The 21,420-nt window shown below is 43.8% G+C and overlaps 1 protein-coding gene across 1 annotated transcript in view; it reads right to left on the bottom strand.

Annotated features, from left to right (window-relative positions):
• Nucleotides 1–1,289: 1,289 nt before the first annotated feature.
• RNF150 (ring finger protein 150) overlaps nt 1,290–21,420 on the bottom strand; it is a 129,756-nt gene continuing 109,625 nt past the window's right edge. The window contains exon 7 of the mRNA XM_075421010.1: nt 1,290–9,151. Within this exon, the coding sequence (XP_075277125.1) occupies nt 9,033–9,151 (119 nt within the window). The 3' untranslated portion in view covers nt 1,290–9,032. The remainder of the gene's footprint in view (nt 9,152–21,420) is intronic.

The following is a 21,420-nucleotide window of genomic DNA, read 5'->3' on the forward strand; positions in this document are numbered from 1 at the left end:
CCTCAGACGTGCAGCACAAAGCTCGGCTTCTTTCCTAGCGTGGTTTGGGTACCACAGGACAGAAGGGACCCCGGCTCATGCAAATCTGGGTAAAAACCCTCTGAACCCTGAGTCCTCTCCACCGACTGTGACAGGTCCGAGGGTCACCGCCTTGAATCACAGGACTGAATACAATTTGCCTTATTTTTTTTCTGGATGAAAAAACCCCCCAACATAGAGCGTAGAGCAGCCCAGCTTTATTTGTGTATTTTTACCAGAAACGAATCCCATATACAGTAGAGAGTGATGTAACCCAAGCACTAGGTATGTACTCGCATCCTGGAATTAATTGCCTCACGCCCCTCGTTATTTATAGCCCTGATGCCATTCCCAGCAGCTCCGCGCTGCGTTCGAGCACGCAGCCACCCGCCAGCCCTGCCGGCAGCTGGGTTGTGTGTGCAGATCACATCATAGCAACTGCGCACAGCTGCCCGCCACGGACAGCCTCCCTCGCTCCCCTGGCCCGCTGCTAGACGAAGGCAGGGAACAAAGCAGTGGGCAGGGAGGGGCGCGCGGGGACGAGCGGGACCAGACACCTTGGCTACCAGTGCCCAGAATCTCCCTCCGAAGGCGGCGCAGGGTTTGTTTCGGTGCGGAGGGCTTCTGCCCTTGGGGCAGGGCTGGTGGGATGGGGAGCTCCCACCAATGTGGCACGTCGACGCCTCGAACACCCTGCGCCGGCCAGCCAGCACAGCGAGTGGGCCAAGACAGGGGCCCACATCTGCTGGAAAACTTTTCCTTAGGTCTCCTAAACTTCTTTTGGGCAGGATTTATACTGTGCCTCGAACCTCCTGTAAGCACCACACCTACACTGGATGGAACAGCAGGGATGCGGAGCAGCGGCCGACAGGCGAGGGGAGAGCAGCCGGTCGAGCCCTCACAGCGGCGGTGTGATTCCCGCCGAGGCATGGCAAAGCCATCACCTTTTAAAGCTGTTCTAACACATCACGCCCCGCGTCTGGGGTGAGGCGGCAGCCATCCCTTGGGGAAGTGGAGGCATTTACCTCCGACACAGCTGCGGCTTTCTGACCAAAAGCAGCTGAAGGATGGGTGGACCAGAGCCACAGCCGGGGCTGGAGTGGTGGCACGGAGGCCAGGCTGCCACTCGGGTCCCTTCCTGCTGTAGCTTCTGCCCCCCGTGTGAATGCCAAAGTCTGCCACGGGCAAGTTCAGGAAGAGACAATCTGCAAGTTTCACCTGTCAGGAAACGCCAGTTTTACACAGTCTGTTAGAAAATACGTACAACACAGTAATCGGATTCGTTTTATTAAAAAACTTGCAATAAAATTCCTTGGAATTCACCATCTTAACTTTGAGAGTTGCAATATTTTACTAGTATGTAATAACACAGTCTCACATATTTACATTATAATCCTCTATATAACAAAAATAGCCGTGTCTTACTACTGAATAATGCTTCCAAATATTAGCCTCAACATTTCAGTACTTCCCCCAGCTGAGCCACTGCCCATGCTCTTTAGCATTTACAGTATAGAACAAAGCAAGAAGGAAAAAAGATAAAAAGTATGTATGTGCCTCACCATTTCAGGCAAATCCCTTTAAGATGGTAGTTCTCCGACTCCCACATTTTTCAAGAGAGATAAAGTGCATTGGAGGGGAAGATGTATACATTGTAAAATACTAGCAAAGAGTTAAAGTATATCTGCAACACTGTACAGAACGTAATGCTAGAAAAAAAGGCTCGCTTCACCAACGGCTACTGCACTGTTTTGGCAGCATGTCACAGGTAGCGGGGGGGGTAAGAAAGCTAACTACAAGAGAAAGAATCGCATATGCAGATGCCACTGTGTGATTTTGCCATGGGCTTTTGCTAGGTGTTCCACAAACCAAAGCGCAGCTGTCTGGAGAAAGGAAATTTTTTTTTTTTAATGTGGAGATGAGGGGTCGTTTCTGCGGTCAAATGAAACACGAGGTGGTCAGCCCGCAGAAACCGACTGCCGTAGCGGCAAAACAACGTCGGTCAGACCCAGGCTCCCATCCCGAGGGAGCCGCAGCATGTGCCTGTGACAACCCTGTCATCCCCGGCTTGCAAGGGCTGGCAGCCCTGCCGGGCAGGGATGGGGACGGGCAGGGCTGAAGGCCTCCCAGTAAATCCACTCCTGGTGTCCCAGGCAGGACTGATTACCTTGGAGACTTCACTGGGACAGACCATTGTCTCCAAACTGGAAGTTATTTTGGTAAGCTGTGCACTGATCCATATGGTATTTATTTTGTTTGGGATTGTTCTTCCCTTTCCAACGTTGGCATTTGCCAGTATGGCTCTGCAGCGTGTGAGAAGAGACACGGCTGGGAAAAGCTCTGGAGCCCTTCACTGAAAACCAGGATACTTCTGCTCTGTTCATGAACCGCGTACAAATGGGACGCCACATATTTTTGGTTTGCTTATAAACTACTCTAAATAAAAATAATTCTCTTCTGGAAATGGATGGAATGTATATTTTGACAAGTACAAAACCATTTTAAATGTTCGCTAAATACAAGGAACATCTTGCTATAAAAATAACAGACCCTCCCACCCACTGTCCCCTCTTTACATTTCTAATTATAAAATGGTACAGTCATTTCAGGTTCCTAACATGAAACAATAATTAAGGATGGAATTACGTACACATACAAAACATTTATATATTTGACATCTGAAATAACTGTATACATTCAGAGCAAACAAGCATCTTGATCTTGCTACTGTTTTTAATGCTACACAGGACTGAAGAATCAAACAAGAAAGGGAAAACGCTGTTTCTTTTTTTTTCCCCTCTCCTTTTTTCTTTTTTTTTTGCATTCACTCCAGAAAGAACTAACTTCCACTGATTCACAATCAAAATAGTTGAGACAAGATTAATTTCAGATGGAAAATTAATCCCCTGGTTTTTCATTCAAAATCCACAACATCTTTCATTCATCTTTCTTCTCTGTTTCTCTCTTTGAAATATAGCTCCTGCTCAGAAGGTTTTTCTTCTTGAAAAAATAAGTGCCAAAGAAAAGAAAGGGAGCAGAGCGGGTTTCCAGCCTGGTGGGGGAAGCTGCGGGGCACAGGGCAGCCTCCTCCCTCGCTCGCCGTCCCAGCCCGCAGCTGCCATCTGCTACGCAAATAAATCCAGACTAAAAAGTCCATCTGGCATTCCTCTTTCAGCTGCGAAACTATCAATTAGTTCAGGTAACAGCTTGGTAAAATCAAAGCAGTGCTTGTGTTGGATCAATTGTCCCTATGTAAAAAGCTTGCTAAAACAACACCTCCACCCTCTTTTTCCCTCGCCCCCTAAAATACTTCATGATGCTGTTCTTCACCGCTTGCGTTAACCAAGCCGATTCATTTCTGCCACGCCGGTTGCCCCATAAACGCTCACACACACATTTCGCATCTATAAAACAAATGAGTCAACGCTCAGTGTTCTTCAATGAAGCAGCAATCCCGGTCAGCACTGGTTATGAAGAAGCTCGGCTGCCCTGAATCTGCTGAAATCCTGGGCCGGCCTGTCTTTCATTAAGCCCTTAAGCCGAACTCCGGCTGGCTCCTTTGCCCCACGCGGGACCGGAGCTCCAACCTGCTACAGGAGATAGAGGCAGCACAAAAGGCGAGAGGAAGCGGCACGGCGTTAGTTGGATTCCACAATCTCCTTCCCCTGCAACAAAGGCTCCCGCTAGAGCTAACACCCGTGAGAGGGGTGGGGAGGAGCAGGCTGGATTTCTCTGCCACTTCAGCCCTGCAAAATGGACACATCCCAACAGCAAACCAAGCCTCCCCCTTCTGGTTAGAGAGTCAGCTTGTCCAGGCTCCTACTCCTAGCAGACTTACTGGTAACTTTGGCCCTACAACAGGGATCTACAAGAACAACAAATGGTTAAAAAAAAGAGTCCATTATCGCTAACAAATACCAAAAAAAAGATCAATAAATGACTATTGGTTTTCTTGGTTTGCACATAAATTCCTCTTCCTGGCTTATTTGAAACTATATGTTCAGTCATGAGCTTTTCTACAGGCAGAGACCACGAAGGAACGAGTCTCTTGCAAATAAAGCCTGGGAGATTCCCCCCTGCCTGGGCTGGAGGGCATCTTCTGCTGTTCTATCGTCATTTCAGTAGAGACCAATTGTCACAACAAGTTCCAGTCCCGAGATTTGTATGTAAAGACTTGTGCCCTGATCTTTGCCTTTTAATCACACAATCTGCTCTAAGGGCTGTGGCATATATTCAAAGGAAAAAGTTTGTAAGGCAAAACTCTGGAAAATCTATATGACCACACTCCAGGTTTAACGAGAACAGCAAATTAAACACACTTTATGGAAAATCCATAACCGTGTTGTACTGATGACTGAAAGTACATAGAAGCGTTAAGTGGTCTTGCAGACACCTGCCAGGGCAACCCATCCATATGCGCAGGTCTCCCGAGCTAGACGTTTTCCAAATTGGACAAGCATTTCTTTTTATTTAGCAAGGGGGAAAAGAGGGTGGGTTAACAAGTTTGACAACAAAAACTTTGGATCTCAAAATGCATACGCCTTGAGAAAGATTAAGTTCAGAGCTGCATCTGTCTCTGGTGTTTGGGTTCATTTTGTCAACAAAATAAGAATGTGTCCCAAATGAGTCACTCAACAGGAGACGAAGTACTGCCCTTCTTGCAATGACTTCCTCTGCAACTGATCCAGGGGTCATTAAAATACTGCGATCCTAGGGACCTCTCATCATACGTCACTGCAATAATTTTCTTTTTCAAGTTGCCTCTATAAAGCCTGATTCTTTAGTGCCACAATCTCCCACATAGAAAAAGTCTCAAATTGGCAGCTGCTGCTGTTTTCACTACCACAGAGTTTCCACAGTCGTAACAATGTACTTTTATATGCATACATGGCAATTCAATTCTATAGAATACTTAAAGAATGAACCGCGGTGTTACAATCGTCCTGATCCTGGTTTTGAGGCTCTAACGCAGTCAGAAAATAAAATAACCCAAACTCTCAGTAAATGCCAGATCTGTATCCCCGTTGGAATGGGTGAGCCCTGGGGACGAGATGCAGAGCTGGTGCCTTGCACATCTGCACACGGACTTTAGGTCCTTTGTGAGTGCAAAATCCTGCCCATATAACTTCTTGTGTGTCCCACCTATTGAACAGACCTTTGGGAAGGCAGTTTAGCGAAATCCATGAAAATCAAAGGAAACTCCACAGTGCAGTCTCTGCCTGTCCAGACTTCAACCTGCAACCCAGCCTGAGTGATGATGAGCCTCAGCGGACAGGACAGCAAGACCTCGGAGAGACACCAGATCACCCGTGCCCGGTGCCAGTCTGCAGAACTACGTGCGCGAGCGCCTGTTCGTCAGAGGGCACCAGAGGAGTTTGTTTTTTCCTGGCTGCATGTTAAAGGCTGCTTTTCTTCTGAGCAGGCAGTGCTGCGTCCCCAGCGTCTGCAGCCCACATGTTTAATGCCGGAGCTCAAGCTTAGGGGCAGGAGTACCGAGGACTCGCACAATGGGGCTAATCTTACCCAAAGCTGAAAATCAGGAGGTTTAATTTTACCCTGTAAGGAATCTCAGTGGAGAGACTCACGTAAGCAAAAATGTGCACAGGCATGCAGATCTGCAGAATTAAGGCTTTCATACATGTTACAAACATACACCTGGGGGTCTTAATATTTATGAAGCACCTCAAATTCCCAAGGCATTTCACAGGTTACGTATACAAAGAATGTTGTCAGATCCTGCTTTGGGAAAACACTTCCATTTGACACAGGGGCTTAACGCGGCTCATAAAAGACCTGTTGAAAGTAATGTGGTTTTGGTAGAAGTCCAAAATTAGTCGTAAGTGCTCTTCTGAAGAAGGACAGAATAAAACATTTACTTAAGTGCTTTCCTAAGTTCTGGCTTCAGTGATGTGTAACCTGGCTTTCACTCATTATCTCTTAACCATGCTCAGAACTGTAGCACACCTGAGGACAGGGATGGAAAAACATCTTTCCCGAGCGAAACTGCCAGTAGAACTGGGAAAAGAAAAGCAGGAGGACTCCTGACCCAGATTTGCTAGGAAGCCACTTTTGAAAGACCGCAGTATGGTGATATGTAAGAATGTCTCACCCAGGCTAGCACCCTGCCTCTGTCAGTGGCCACACGTGGACCCCGAGGGACCACATCTCGTATGGGATACTCAGGAAAAGAGCATGCACAGTACAACCCCTCTCCAAAATCCCTCACTACCTCCTAGGAATATGGGCAGGGTCTCAGTTACCGCCTATGTGATGCCCCTTTGAGCACAGCTCCCTTTAACGCTTTTGCTGGGCAGAGGACCCAGTTCAGTATCAGCTGGGAGTTTCAGTTCCTGCCTTGGTTCCCCCCAGACCTCGCTTGCTCTGCTGTGCTGTGGGTGACTCCGCTATGGCAACAGATAATTGGTCATTCTGCCCACTGAGATTAACTTAAGTATGTGAAATAAAACGAAGACTTTGCAACAGCTTCTCTGAAACCCAAACAGCTTGGCCAGGAGTTTTTTATCTGTGTGCTGGGCTGCAGTGAGCGGATGCTAAAGGATCACTGACAACTTGGACATCGTGCTTGTGATGTTCCTGTGGCATGTAGCACCCAGGCTCCAGCGCTAGAGAATAAATTGTACCAGCGTGTGTACTTCCCATAGGGAGGCCTGACTGTGTATAACCAGCTTCACTCTCTCCCCTGCAGTCAATTGTTTGAGATGAATTTCATTCCTGTATGAAGGGCCAGTATTTGGTGTAAGTACCGCCTCAATCCCATTTCAGCATTATTTCCAGAGCTTAAGTGGAGCTGATGTGGTACCTCGTGCAAACTCTCTTGTGTAGGGATGAATTTCAGCATCGGTACCCCTGATGCTGTGGGCCTTTCCTATAGCTGCAAGGAACAGAGAAGACATTAAAGAATATGGAAAATACGATTACAGAACCACAAACATTGGGAAGACTGACCTAGCTGCACCCTCTGGAATGATCTCTAACTTTCTTTTTAAAGCAAGAAGATTTCCAGCTGCCTGTATCTCTTTTTAATTAAAGAGCTGTCCTTTCAAATGGCTTATAAAAATGTAACGGCACATTTCCGGATCATGGTTTTGAAGGATCATTAGGCTGTGCTCCTTTGCCTCAAAGTTACCCTGCAACTTAGGGACTAAGAACATCAAAAAAATTAAGCTGTAAAATGAACTGACTTCTAACTGGACCAAAAAGCACGGAGTGTAATTTTTCCTTCTTCCTGTACTAAAGCAGCAAGTCGGCCAAATTTTTAGGGATAGTTCTAAACACATTTGTTCCTGAATAAGATCTGACAAACCAAGTTTTGGCTGGAAGTTGGTTTCCACATCTAACAAGGAAAGCCACAAGGAGATTAAATGCAGCAAGAACCCTAATAGTTGCATTTTAAGAGATGCTGTCATGACACTGTCAAGTCAAAATGTTTGACCTCTCCATGAAATTTTGATGTGTAGTTGATTCTATGGACTTACTCAGGAGGCAGTAATGTGATTCAAATCATCTGACTGTCAACAGAAACCATTTAATCTTGTATAACAGTAAGCTAAAAATGCTTCTTCACAGTTGAGTATTTTGACTGAAAACCAAAATTGTACACTGAACAAGTAACAATAAACGTTTCCCTAAAAAGCAGAGCTCAGGATGAGCTAAATAGTCATCACAGGTCATTATTATTTAGGTGATTTGATTTATATTAGCTCTGTTTATTTTCAAATTCCATCCCCTCTACCCAAAGTATTTTAGTATATATATATCTATATACAAATTGCAAGTATTCTGTTATGCTTGTGACATGCTGAGAGGGACTCTGGAGGGCAAAGAACCACCTGAACTTTTGTGTTCAATAACAAGCAGGCAAAAACTGTCATCCAAATATAACAAGTGAAACACACTAAGAAACACCCCCCAGACAAACCAGGAAGTAAACATTTCAACCAGCTCCCTGCTGCTTCATTAGCAGCTTCTGACACTGATATCAGCATCTCCAGACCCTTTCTAAGAATATTCTTGTCATCCTCGTAATGTACAGCTGTTAACAAGCAGCCTCAGGAAAACTCTCAGACACTCCTTCAGCCTACTGGTCAGATTTGGTCTGTAAAATTAAGAAAAGACACGATGTTACACTAGATCTTCTTTTCCAGCTACTGAATTGTGACTTGAAGGAAGGCCATTAATGTACTGACAGCTGCTAATGGTGTAAAATACAGCAAAGGACTACAAGGACGGAGTGAAGCTTTAAGCTTTTCTTTCTCTCCTTCACACTGTACGATTCTTGTCTAGAACAGAGCTCTAGGTAAAAGCCAGCATAATTCAGTTTTAAGCCAAATCTCAGCGAACTCTGTTAATTCAGAGCTCTCTTACAAATAAAGGCCTCCAGAATATACTATTTCTAGGGCTCCCACTCAACGAAAGCAGGCTTCACATTAACGCTGGGTGCTGGTGCACCATCCTTCTGAAGCCATACGTACTTCACGCAGAAACAAGGCAATGATAAATCCTGGAGTCAGATCATGAATGGACCAGTGAATGGGAATTCAGATTTCTGGATTGAACTCTTGAAAAAGCTGGGGTCAGTCAACAGAGTGTCCATCCATAACAAACCATAAACAAACAAACATACCTAACAAACATACATCTTTTCAAAAAAAATCAACAAAAACCCAGTCGAACAAGTGTAGAAAACACTCAAGCTGTCATTTCAGTTGTGTATTGATGAGCCACTGAAGAGTTACATGACTGCTCTCAAGCAGGTGGATAAACTGGAAGCGTTCATCTCCCACGTCAACAAAATGAACGTATGTAGATGATGAAACCGCATCCAGGCAGACACAACTGTTGCTATTGCTTTTTGTGACCATCTCAGAATGGAGTGTGCAGGAGTGACAGTGCTCTGGAGGCATGTGCATGACTGGTCCAAATCCTAGGAAAGCTGACTCGGTCCCTCCCTGTGACCCTCCCCTGTAGTTTAGTGTTGGATCTCTGTTTACTTCTCAAGACTTCACCTCTTCGCAGTCTTGATCAGTGGAAAGCTCCACATCGGACAGTCCAACCTCCATTGCCATTATCAATGAAATATCTGAATCACTGCTGACCGCCGGCTCCTGTTCATCTGTGAGGGTAGAAAAGACAGGAAAAAGGCATTATGGTCATGTCTTTCTGTCAACATATGGTTATTTTTTAGTTCTGCAGATGGCACCCAGCGGTTTCTCCACCACTGAGGCTGTGCTTAGATTCCAAACTTTGCTCTTCTTCAATATCTGACTAAAGCATTTAAAAAAATATCAGAAAGTTCTAGCCACGAGTAGCAAGAAACACAATGACAAGGAGCCTGGATGGGCAGCACTTTCTTCTCTCAGTTCTCCCAGAGCTCTCCATCCAGGCCCTTCACGGCCCTGACCTTCCTCCCACCGCCTGAGTACTTCCCTCCCCGTCCCCTTTCACTTCCTCACCCTGGCATCATCCTACTCTCCCCACACAGGCAGCAAGTTAAGGACAAAGTCACAGGCACCTGGAGGAGCGAGCCGGCCATCATGAGAACATCTCTACCAGGAAAACCATCTGCCCAAACCCTCAATAGGTGTCAGAATCTTGGTTAGTGGAGACTTTTAACAGGGTGCTAGGCTAATGTCTGGAAGGAGCAAAACAGGTGTCCTGAGTTCTGCCCCAGGACTTAAGACCAGGCTACCTGCCTTCGCAGGTGCCTTCTCTTGTCCTTTTCCAGACTCTTTCCTATTCACCTTTTCCTCTGATTTGAAGATACCTTGCAGGTTCTCGATCCGGGCTGAAGAAATCTACCTTAATCTACCTTGATCCCAAACATAGTAAGAGTCAGATTATTGACTTCTGCCAAAATGCAAATCTCATCAAAACTACAAGCGCAGCAGGAGTAACTTGTTTTTGTTTTGATCCCACAGCACTTACTATGTCTGTATTTAGTAGCAGATAAAGCCAACAGATTTTAAAGGGCTAAAAGCTAATTCTATTTCAAGAACAATCAGGAGAAGCAAAGCACACTGAATCTCTGGGGAGATTTCCAAAGGCACAAAAATCCCATAGGTGGCTGAGTCCCTGAGAGAAAAAGTTGATGGTTTGTATTTTCCAGTGGTTTAATTACAATGACGATATTTATACTGTAACAACACAATGTATTTAAATCTGTGGCAGTTTTTCCTTTACATATTTTATTTTTCAGACAACAGAAGCAGAGCTTGATTAATGCTAAAAAGTCTAAAAGTTGAATATCTGAGAATTAGTAAGAAACATTACAGAGGAGCCAGGAAAATAATAACTCCTCACAGTTTAATTATTCACTTGAAGCTAAGCAAGCACAACTAGTCTCCTCTCAAGAGCTGCATGATTTAAAAATCTGTTTTAGAGAAAAAACATGTATTCACTTTTGCTGGGATCAGACCACATGTTCTGCCGAGAAAGCTTGGGTGGGGTCTGCATTATTCAAACTGAAAGAGCCAGTGCTTTCCTTTACAACCCTTCCCAATTTTCACCTTGGATTATTTTTTACTTTCTTGATTGCAAGATAAATAATTAATGCACACAGCCTCTTTATATCTGCATTTTTTCCCCTATTAATATGACAGTAGTAAAACATTTCAAGGCATTGCATCTGACTATAAATGTTTCCACTGGAGGTGGAGGAAGTGTTTATGAACTGAATGGTATCTCCTGCAGACTTCAGTGGGCTTCAGTTACATTGAACCATTAGGTGAACTGCTAGATGCGAGAGTCCAAAAGTACATACACCTCCAAGACCTGAAGCATCATCTGCAGTGGTAACTGCTCCCTGAGCCAGAACAATGTGGTTCCAGACCACCGGATTATTTACCATTTCTCTACAACTAACAGGATTCTTAAAAACAATGAAAATGATGCTTTCAATGTTGACCTAAAAGCAAATTTATATTTGCATGACAGAGTTCCTGAGGCTTAGCTATGTTAAACAGCTGCTTGGAGCACTCTTGAGAGAAAGGCGATTTTCATCTGAACTAGCTGTGCAGGAAGGAAGGACTGGCTGACTGGTGACAGCCACACGCACGCTGAAGAGGCAGGCTCAACTGCCAATACCAAATGTCAGAGCATCAGATGAGAAGTGTTTATGGTGCCAAAATGTTATTTCAAGAATTGTTGTTTCTTCTAGGGTTGCACAGCAGAAAAAGATCTCAGCTGAGCTCAAGACAGGCAGACAGAACAGCGGCAGATTTACAGCTCACCTCCCAGCTGTCTAACTTATGTAAAGGAGCACCTGCCTTCCAGACCAGCAAACTTGAGTTTTACATTAAAAATCCTATACAGTTATTCAGATTCTTGGATCTTAGTCTTTCCAAACTGTGGGCTTTGTTGTGCATCTTCTTTGGGCCTGAAGTGCAGGTCAGTAGGAACAATGAACAAAGGATCCTAAAAACGCCCATGCCTGTGCCCTGGCATTGCTTTTCCAGTGCTGCAAAAGTGCCTAGAACCACGAATGCTCCACCTTCCTTGGTTGCTAACGGTGCAGCGGCTCAAAATCCTAAAGCTACAGCCTGCTGCTTCAGCAGAGTGTGGAGAAAAACTTGGACATCACCATCCCTTTAACATCTCCCCTTTCAGGAAAGGGGTCAACACTGACATTTCTTTGGAAGACGCAGACAACACAAGGAAATTAATGCATCCCTTAGCGGCACATGCTTGTTCTTGTAAACAGGAGTCCTACTACTGACCCCACCGTGCACAGACAGGATGGAACTCTGGGAGGCTGCGGAAGTTACACCAGATACAGATCAGCTGCAGGTAACTCTGGCTGCAAGGTCTATCAACTGCCGCACCGCGGCCCCCCCCAGCAACACAGGCTTTCCAGGCTGTGGTGGCGTTTGCTGGGGGTTTTTCTAGGCCAGCTGCTCAACAGCGTGAGCCAGCACAGTTAGTGACATTTGTTAAAGGTAAGCAAACCTCAACTAAAGTGACAGTGCCAGGAGCTTAGCCTGCATCTTGCATCCTTGTTTTTTAAGATCCTATTTACAATGACAAACCTTATACAATCACACAGCTTCTGCAGAAGATGCCTGACTCACTGTTATGAACATTTATGACCTTTTTGCAAGTTTTTTGAAATTTAGTGTTTTTCTTAAAGCCCCGAAGTCAGGTGAGGATCTCAACTTTCAGTGAAGATCTCAGCTTTCACTTAAAAATAAGTGAATCTTAAGAAGCAAAGAGGAAATAAGAGTGTAAAAAACAACACATCCCTAATTTCTAGACAGATTTTATGTTGGAATATCTGACTTGTGATTTTAGATGTTTGAGACTGGCAATCCTGTCTAACAACATACACTATAATACTTTCACTGTGTTTTATAGCACTCCATGCCACAGGCATAAAGCCTTTTGCACATCCCAAGCTGCTTTTCAGCCTGAATGCTAGTGCCTACAGCAGGCAACTGTAGACCTCACTGCCACATTCCTCTCATGTCAGCGAAATGCAATACACCACAGCACACAGCCTACTTCCAGACAGACTTTTTCCACTCGCTTATATTCCCTGACACACATTCGCTTGAGAGGTGCAATGAAACAAACCCCTTCTCTAGCCAATATTACTTCAAAGTTAATTTTGCTAATGCAGGAAGAATATCACCATATAGATATGTAACTGCCCTACATAATAGTGGTACAGCCCTTACTTGTTGCAAAGTTCATTAAGTGATGTTTATATTTCAGTATAATTGCAATCAAACAAGAATGAAAATAGCTAATTACTATGGTGCTTTAAAAACAGTAAGACTGCACACTAGTAATAGTTATCTACTGCTGGTGCTACTCTTAACACTTTGAGTAAGTCTGTAGCTGTTGTACACTAATAAATATTCCAAAAGAAAAAGATCAGATGATGGGTTTCTAAGAATTTGATACTGTTTGCAAGAGTCTTGGGAGGGAACTAAGCATTCAACAGTGAGTGAAAAGTGCATTTACAAAAGCATTCACCTGCCATGTGTAGGTAAGCATACAGGCATGGGTGCAAATTGAGATGAACCTGTAATGACCCACCCAAGGATGCGGAACAAGCTGATGTAACCTTGGTGGGTTTTGCACTCATGGAGGCTTCACTCCTGCTCACCACTGTGCGCCTCCCAAAGAGGCCACATCTGACACTGTGCTCTGATGTCCCCAGGACATGGGCAGTGCCATGGGGCTTTCCTGAAATTGCTCCTGCTTGCCCCAGAGGCTGAGATCTCCTGCAGGCTCATGGAGCTGGAAAAGCTGCAGAAGCCTGTGATTGAGCTAAAAGGTCCACAAGCAATTTGCATCCAGGAAATCAGCAGAAAAATAATACACTAAAATGTTATACAGCAAAAGCTTCTCAGTATTGAATGCATATAAAGCTTGTCTAAGTCAACAGAGACTTCTTCCCTTCTTTAGACCTTCAGGTAGCTCTCTGCTATTACACCCACTTGTGAGCAAGCAGAGAAGGATCGATTATTACATGTCAAATGACAGCTGCCAGCAAGTGTGTAATTCATCTACTGAATGTGTAACTAAAGCCAGCAGTCTCCTAGTCTTGTGGATTAAAAACATGGGCCGCAGCAATAAACTGTGCAGCTGGGAGTCAGTCTCCCTTCCCTCATTTATTACCAGCTTTCCATAAACTAATTCAGCATTCTTAGTCCTGCTCCACACCCAATTAAGCCACTGCACAGACCTGTGCAGCTGCTAATGGTTTTCTTCATCTGATGACAGTCACAAGAATCAGCGGGCAAAAAAAAGCTGCTACTGTGCTACTGGCTTAGGTGTAACCTATTTGTCTAGCTGTAAAGTTGAGTGTTTAGCATGAGAAACAAGTCTTGTTTTCCACAGGTCTTCCATTCTTGATGGTAGATGCTCAGCTTTGAGAAATTAATAATTATTGATTTCTTCATCTAATGAAATGCTGTGAAAAATTTGTCACTTATTATCCCATTTTTATCTGGCAGAAATAGTACAGAAGACAATGGGACCATCTAAAACCTCATTTTGAAAATAAATATACAGCAAAACTTGGACTTGATTTCACTGTTCATTTCACATTCTCACTACTGTGAAACATTCCTTACTTCAGAACTGTTCATTTTCTGAAGATAGAACTAAGCTAAAACATGAAATCCCTGGTGACAGGTATGCTCTCAGATCTAGACAAATATCTAAAATCTATGTGTCAGCATGAATCTTATTGCAGTCCGGGGCTCGCTTCTACTAAACAAACATTGCCCCCAGCCAGATGTGTCTAGAAGCATTTTGTTCCAGAAGAAACCAGAAATGTGACCATCTCCTGGAGCTCTGAGGACCTGAGAAGAAAATATATTCAGGGTCATTAAAGGCATTGATATGGGACCTTTAGCCAAATGGATTCTGTTCTGCGTGAAGCCACAGCGAACTGCCAACGCAAGCAGTGTTATTCAGATTTTGTTTCCAGTATCATAACAACCCGAACACTGTTCATCGCGTTTGATTTATGACAGGGAGAGAGACATTTCTAGAGCCCTCTATTTTCCTTTGTCTACCCAAGAATGCACTTTACCATGACAGAGTTTATTGCTCTCTCCTGTTGCAGCCTTGCCACCGCATCACTTTGCTGCTTATAGTCTAAGATGAGGAGCATGCTCCTATGAAGTTAGTACCTCAAATGGCAACTCCTTCTGTAACAGTACCAATCAGACTTATTTTATTGCTAAGATGCTCTTCTTCAAAAACATTACTGATTCTTAAATTTATTCTCAGATTAATCAGCCAGTACTTCCTACTGGATCATTTTATAAGTAAGTCTTGCATTCCTTCCATATCATCTTAATAATCATAATGCTTTAGAACAGGCCACAACTGCACTAACAAAACAACTGAAATAAAATACAGGGAAAAAACTGCCTATGAAATCTAATGCAAAAGAAGCAGTGGGAATATGTTTGAGGATAAAGTGTTATAAAAAACCTGCTACTAACCTGATCCTTTTGCACACAGAGGCTAATAAAGTAGATGAAGAAGTCTGGCTGGCTACAACTGAGAACAAAGTACTCGGGAAATATTTTATTGCAGTTTCCTAGCATCAGAGAGAGACTTATCTGGGCAGCAACAGGAAAAAGTACTTGAGCATGGTAACTGCTTTTGGAAGAAAAAGTTACAGTCTTTTGCATAAATAACAAACCAGAGCTCTGTCAATGTACTAATGGCACCAGGACTTCATCCAGAGGGTAAATGAGATGATGTCTGAAACACACTGCAAAGAATACCCAAACATCGGCACACCAGGAAGAAGCAAATGCCATGACCTGGCAAGATTCATTCAAGACAACATTTCAAAAATGTGTTTAACTGGATCAAACCCCTAAGCGGTTGAGAGACTTGATAGATAGGCCTGGAGTCCCTCCCAAAGCAAAATTGTGTTTTTTCTTCTTATTGAGTAAAAAGACAACAAACTTTCTTCCCTTAATCTTTCTTTAGGATACATGTTTTGGGAGAGCCTACAGCACCTCTTAATGGAAAACAGCCAAAGACATAGTTCTCCCTGTCTTCAAACATCCTGGATTATGAAGGTGTAACACCATCATCATCATTCTAGACATGAGCTACTGAGATGGAGAGTCATGAGTCTTCAAGGCATTCACAGACTCTGGGTGCCCAGTTAAGACACCGTAAACCTGATTTTTCAGTTACAGCATTAACCCGCACATTGTATGCCCCAAGCATATCTTCTACTAAATTCAGCTACAGCTGTAAGTACTCAGCACTTCTGGAAAGCATATCCCAGAATCTCAAGTCAAGCATCAAAAAATGAAGGGGAAATTATTAGTAGTACAACCTGTTTTCTGAAGCCTAAATTTGGAACATGTACTTAAGCAATAAACTTTAACATCAGTTACCTGAGAAGACATTTAGTGTTTTGGCAAGATCAATAAACTCCTTTTTATAAACAGCGTAGTAAGTATCAGCACCCAAATGCTTTCTTCAAAAAAAGGGGAAAAAAATCTGTCCAAAGAAGGACTTATGATCATAACACACGAAGCAGGAAAGACACTTACAGAAAGCTGAGCAAAAGGGGAAAAATACATACCAGATGTTATTGCACGGAGACAGTTGGACCTGACTGGCTGGAAAAGCAAAGCAGTTTTTTCATTTTCTATCTCTCTCTCTCTCTCTCTCTATATATATCTCCATCTTTAATAACCATATACTAGCTCCCTGGGATTTTGTCCATGAATCGGAACACAAGGCCTTTGAAATTCACAGCACGTATTAACATTATTTTAGGAGTCAACACTATGGAGATCTGTCTTCTCTCTATGAGAGGCTGGCTGACGTTTTGCAAACTCTTGATCAGCTGTCTTAGTGGGGAGCTGCCAGTCCTCTCTGTGATACAATGAACATGCTTCTGCCAAGTATGACACAAGAAAACCTAGGATTTTTGCTTTCAGTATACTTTCCTCTTTCTCCTTACTCTTATGGGTCATTCTCATCACTTTCCTGCCCTGGGACCAGCAGGGAAACTCCTTTTATGGCCTAGATACTGCAACATAATTTTCTCTTCCCATGACTAGTCTTTCCACTTTCCTATTGGAAACTCAGTTAAAGTACGATCAGAAAAATAACCTGAACAGTGAACGGAGTCATCACACTAAGGTTTTTTGCACAGACCTCTATGCTCTCGTATCAGATAAACCCCATATTCAAGGTCCTTCGCAGTTTATCTGTACATCTGGTCTTTTTCACTACGAAGTATTTTCTTCCATCTTTGACTGACACCATTCTTCAGTCCCACACTCTCCTCTTGTTTGATTGTCAGACAAGAACCACCCTACTTCCTTCACAACATGGCATTCAGCCTCTTAAACCTCTGCAAAGCTGCTTTTCCTTTCTCCCCCAAGCCTTCCCACTGTCTGCAAGGGGAGAATGACAGCAGGATGTCGCTGTACACCCTCCTTACTGCTCACCACTGGCCATTCTCAGTGCCCAAATACTGCACCAGATGCACCCCTGGTCAGGACAGCATGTTCTTCTGATGTCCATAGTAAGTTTCAGAAATAAATCTGAAAGCATTTCTTTCAATGTACAGCCTGTTAGAAATGATTATTATTTAGAACATGCAAAATTATTCATGTATTTGATTGAAAATCAGAAAATGAGATCTCCCACAAAAAGGGAAAAGATTCAAAACTGCTGAAGCACAAGGCTGTAGCTACATGACAGTTCTGATTCTGAAGTACCTTATCTACCTTTGGTAATACATTAAATAGTCCAACATCTTTAATTCTGAAAGAATTTAGCTACTTTTGGTAACATCCTGCCATTTTCTACACCACTCTAAGAATGCTAAGAAACATTAAATTAAGTTTTCCATTTCATGTTAAAAATCTAATTCAGCTCTTCACCAAATTCACTCACAAAAAGGTCTCTTAGGCCCAGACTGAACTAAACCCACTATTATCGTGCAGTCCCAAGCACTGCTGCAAACACTTCATGTGCAGGTATTATTCTCTGATCATTTCTACTATTTTTCCACTTCATTTCTCTGTATGCAGACTGAGTTTCTGACGTAGCTGAAGTATAGTTCCGTGTACCAGCAGCATGACAGATCCAAGAAGTGGAAGTCTAACTCCCTTGCCCTAGCTCACCCTCCTGCCACCCATCCCAAGTCAGCTCTGCTATTCCTTTGATTGGCCAGGCAGTTGACTTGATTCAAAGAAATGTTTGCAAACTACCTTGGAAACATTTTTTGCTAGGCTAGCAGCTGAACAGGCTGGGTCAGTCACAAGGTGAGTACTCCAGCCAACCTCGGGAAAGCAGCATACAGAAAGAGAGAAAGGAAGGGAAGGGACATCCCCCCCTCCCCTTGCATTCAATATCTTCAAGATGTCCCTGCGGTACCATGATGTTATCAGGTGTGGCACGGGGACTACTTTTTTTACTTGGTTTTCTTAGCAGCTGCTAAATGACCAGCGCTCCTTGGTGTTACTGCAAACCAAACAGCATTAAGTGATAAAGTTAAAAGTAATCATGCTTTGTCATGTTAATGGTGTGTAATGGGTATTGCAAGGATTCTTCCATCAGCCAAGGTGAGAAGTGTGGAAAGACATACACCTTTGAGCAGTGAGCAAACATCTTTAATCATACTGCTAGCCATTTAAAAATCTGAAGGGATAGCAGGTATGTGACAGAAGTAGAGTTAAATGCTGTATGTACTAGCATGCCTTACACACTATATGGCCTGTTGTCAGGCTGTCATAATAAAGAGACTCTTCCATCCGAGAAGTATACTCACACAGTTTAATCATGTGCATCTTAGTTTCCATGGGCTATATGGGTGACTGCGATTGTGACTGAACATTCTTATTTATATTTTAAAAACCCGTATCAGCAGTGTGATCGCTTCCTGCAAGCCTGAAAGGAGAAGGAAATTACAGCCTGACTCAGACACATAACGCACCAGATTGAACAAGTGAGAGCGTAATGGTAAGAGAAACTCCAGCTCTGTTCTGTTCTTAAGGAACACAAGGAAAAACATCCTGTCACGGGGTGATTTAGAGATACACTGGCCAACACCACACAAGGCCCTCGGAGCAGTCACACCGGAGAGGTATTGCAATACCCCCAAGTATAATAAAACATTCAACCAGAAGACTCAATGTAAGCTAGCGGCTTCCAAAACCTTTTTCTCTGGTCTGATTGTGCTGCAGAGCTGTGACATCTCCTTGAGGGACTCCATGGCAATAGCAGCTGCACAAAGCCACCTGAGATTGCTCCTTCTCAGGACTGCAGATCCCTGCTGACCCCACCTGCACAGCAGCTCTGCTTTACCCTGCTGCTTGGCACCCTGCTCCTGGCCGGGCGGAGTAAGAAAAGCGATGCTCAACCCACAGGCACCCTTCCTGCCCATGGCAGCAGCCAAACAGCCCATCCCAGAGCACCTGCGGCTGGGTGGTGGTAGCTGAGGCTCAGGAGGGTCTGCTGACATGCAGCAGGGCCTGGGGGAGATTGCAACCCATCACTATGCTCTCTGCCTAACAGCTTCAGCACTGCGGGATCCTGCAAAGGCACCCAGGACTGCGGCCCTCCCGGGAAGTGGGGATACCACCTCTGACACTCAGGGGAACGCATGGAAGGGCGTTTGGTGCTTGGAAAAGCAACCCACCAAGGGCACACAACGAGATTAGGACACAAAAGTGGACCTGCAGAGCAAGGCCTGGCTGGGCTGTTGAAAGAGGTCTCAGATCACTGCAGCTTTTCTTGAAGTATGTTAGAAGCTTCTCACTCTTAGTTTAGCTCATGTACAAGGTGGCTACTAGCCAGCGAAAATCTGCATAGGGGCAATTTATTCTGAGAACTTGATGTGAAATGTAGGCTGCTGTGACAAGCAGAAAAAAAAATTTCTGCCTAATCACTATGAACTGCTTCCTCAATTACAAGTATGCACACAGCTGTAACAGAAAACAACAGCTTGCTTTAAAGACAACTCCTGCTAATTTTTGAATGAGGGGGTTGGAAAAGCTCATGTTAGTCTGGCTGAGTTTGTCTGTCATGGCAGCATGTGCACCATTTTCAAACCTGTCTCTTTAAATACCCTTTACTGCAGAAGCTCTCAAAAAACCTACGTCACTAGCAAAGAACAGTACTGAGGAATCGTATACAGAACTCTGAAGAGCAGTTACAACGAACATCCTTATGCAAAAACATCACAAAAATGCCTGTGCATATATTAGAGGATTTAATGAGAAAACACACAAGGAGGTGGCTGAAAGCTCAACAGTGGTGGAATTACTTGAATAAAATGCATGTATATCTTCTCTCCCTCTCTCTCACACACGGTCCTGCCTTCCTTTCCAATGGTGCTCCAGGAGATCTGGAATGGAGATCTCCAGGACATTTCCAGGACAAAGGAGTAAGTCACTAGCCCAGCACTTCCTAGGGTCTTGAATTTTGTGTATGGTGCCAGGAACCCCTGCCTCACCATGCGTGTTGGTGATGGTGATGCTTGGCTCAAATTTAATTCCATTAGAAACATCCATAATAAAAATTTCACCCAGGGATGTCTTTCACGAGGTACAAAAAACATGCACACAGTAGTGACATCAAAAGAGAAAATTCCCACAGTGGCAGTGGAGGAACCCACATATAAGATATGTCATTTTTTACTGCTGTCACTTGCAAAATACAACTTTTAACTGTGTAACTTATACATTAAGGGGAAAACAGTCTTGTTTTTGTTCAGTATAAGAAAACAACACGCCTGAGAACGGGCCTGGCTCTGTTGCAGCAACAGCTCCAGTGCCTGAAGCAGGGCACAGCTGTGGGACCATCATGCCTGCCAAGTCTGGGCAGATTAGTATGGCATTCAGTGGTCATTCACTCATACTGCTTCAGCATCCTTCACGCTACCCAAGGGCTGCCCACAAACTACAGACATGTGCAGACACCATAACATTTTGTGTCACCCTTTTTTTTTCTCCCTCTGACACCTCGCAGCGACATCAGTGCCTTGCCTCCCACCAGACACATGTGGACTTGCAGGGTTTGACCATTTCTAGTCTCCTGTCACATGCTTCTACAGGACTGTCAGGTACGTGCCCCCAAAAACTGGGAGACATTTGACCAATGTACACTGCTTAGGTTAAAGATCAATTGTCACAAGTCCATAAAAACAGAGAATACATGACAGAAACAGCTAATAACCCAGAGAAAATATGTTCTTGAACTTTACAGGACTGTCTAACCTGATTTGAATTGGACAGCTTCATTATATATTTTGTCATAGGCCATGGCTTACCTACTTACTGTAGTTCAAAAGACAAATATCGATTTAAGTGCAATTCAGCTGTAGAAAAACCTCTCCTAACAACAACAACAAAGCAGAATCATGGAACCTCAGCTGTACAGTGTCTCAGCAACTTTGTAAGAAATCCCCTGTTTAAAAGCAAAGCACACGCTTTTCACTCTCACAGACTCCACCAGGTGCTGGAAGATGTAGTTGTTCTTGATGGCGTGGCATCGGCAACAGTACAATATTCTGCAAACAGGTCTGATTGCATGTATTGGAACAAAGTAAGAAACTGAACAGACGTCTACAGCCTCACCCTACAGCTATACTATTTCTGCTATGCTAAGATGGGCACATAGCTAAATAGACATTTTTCTCAATACATGGAGGGGACGGTTCAATTCGTTAGCCAGGCATGTTTTATGTCTACACAAAACATTTCAGAATTAATAGAATGATCAATTCAATAAAATAAGAACATCCACTTTTCCATACAGAAGAAACAATTTCAGCCATTTATATGTGTGTTAGCAATGATGAAAAATGTGATGAACTGAAGTATCACTCCTTAATTTCTTTAGAATTGCAGTAGTTTTTAAAAATAAATTCTAGAT

The sequence above is a fragment of the Opisthocomus hoazin genome, chromosome 5 (assembly GCF_030867145.1).
Source record: "Opisthocomus hoazin isolate bOpiHoa1 chromosome 5, bOpiHoa1.hap1, whole genome shotgun sequence".
NCBI lineage: Eukaryota > Metazoa > Chordata > Aves > Opisthocomiformes > Opisthocomidae > Opisthocomus > Opisthocomus hoazin.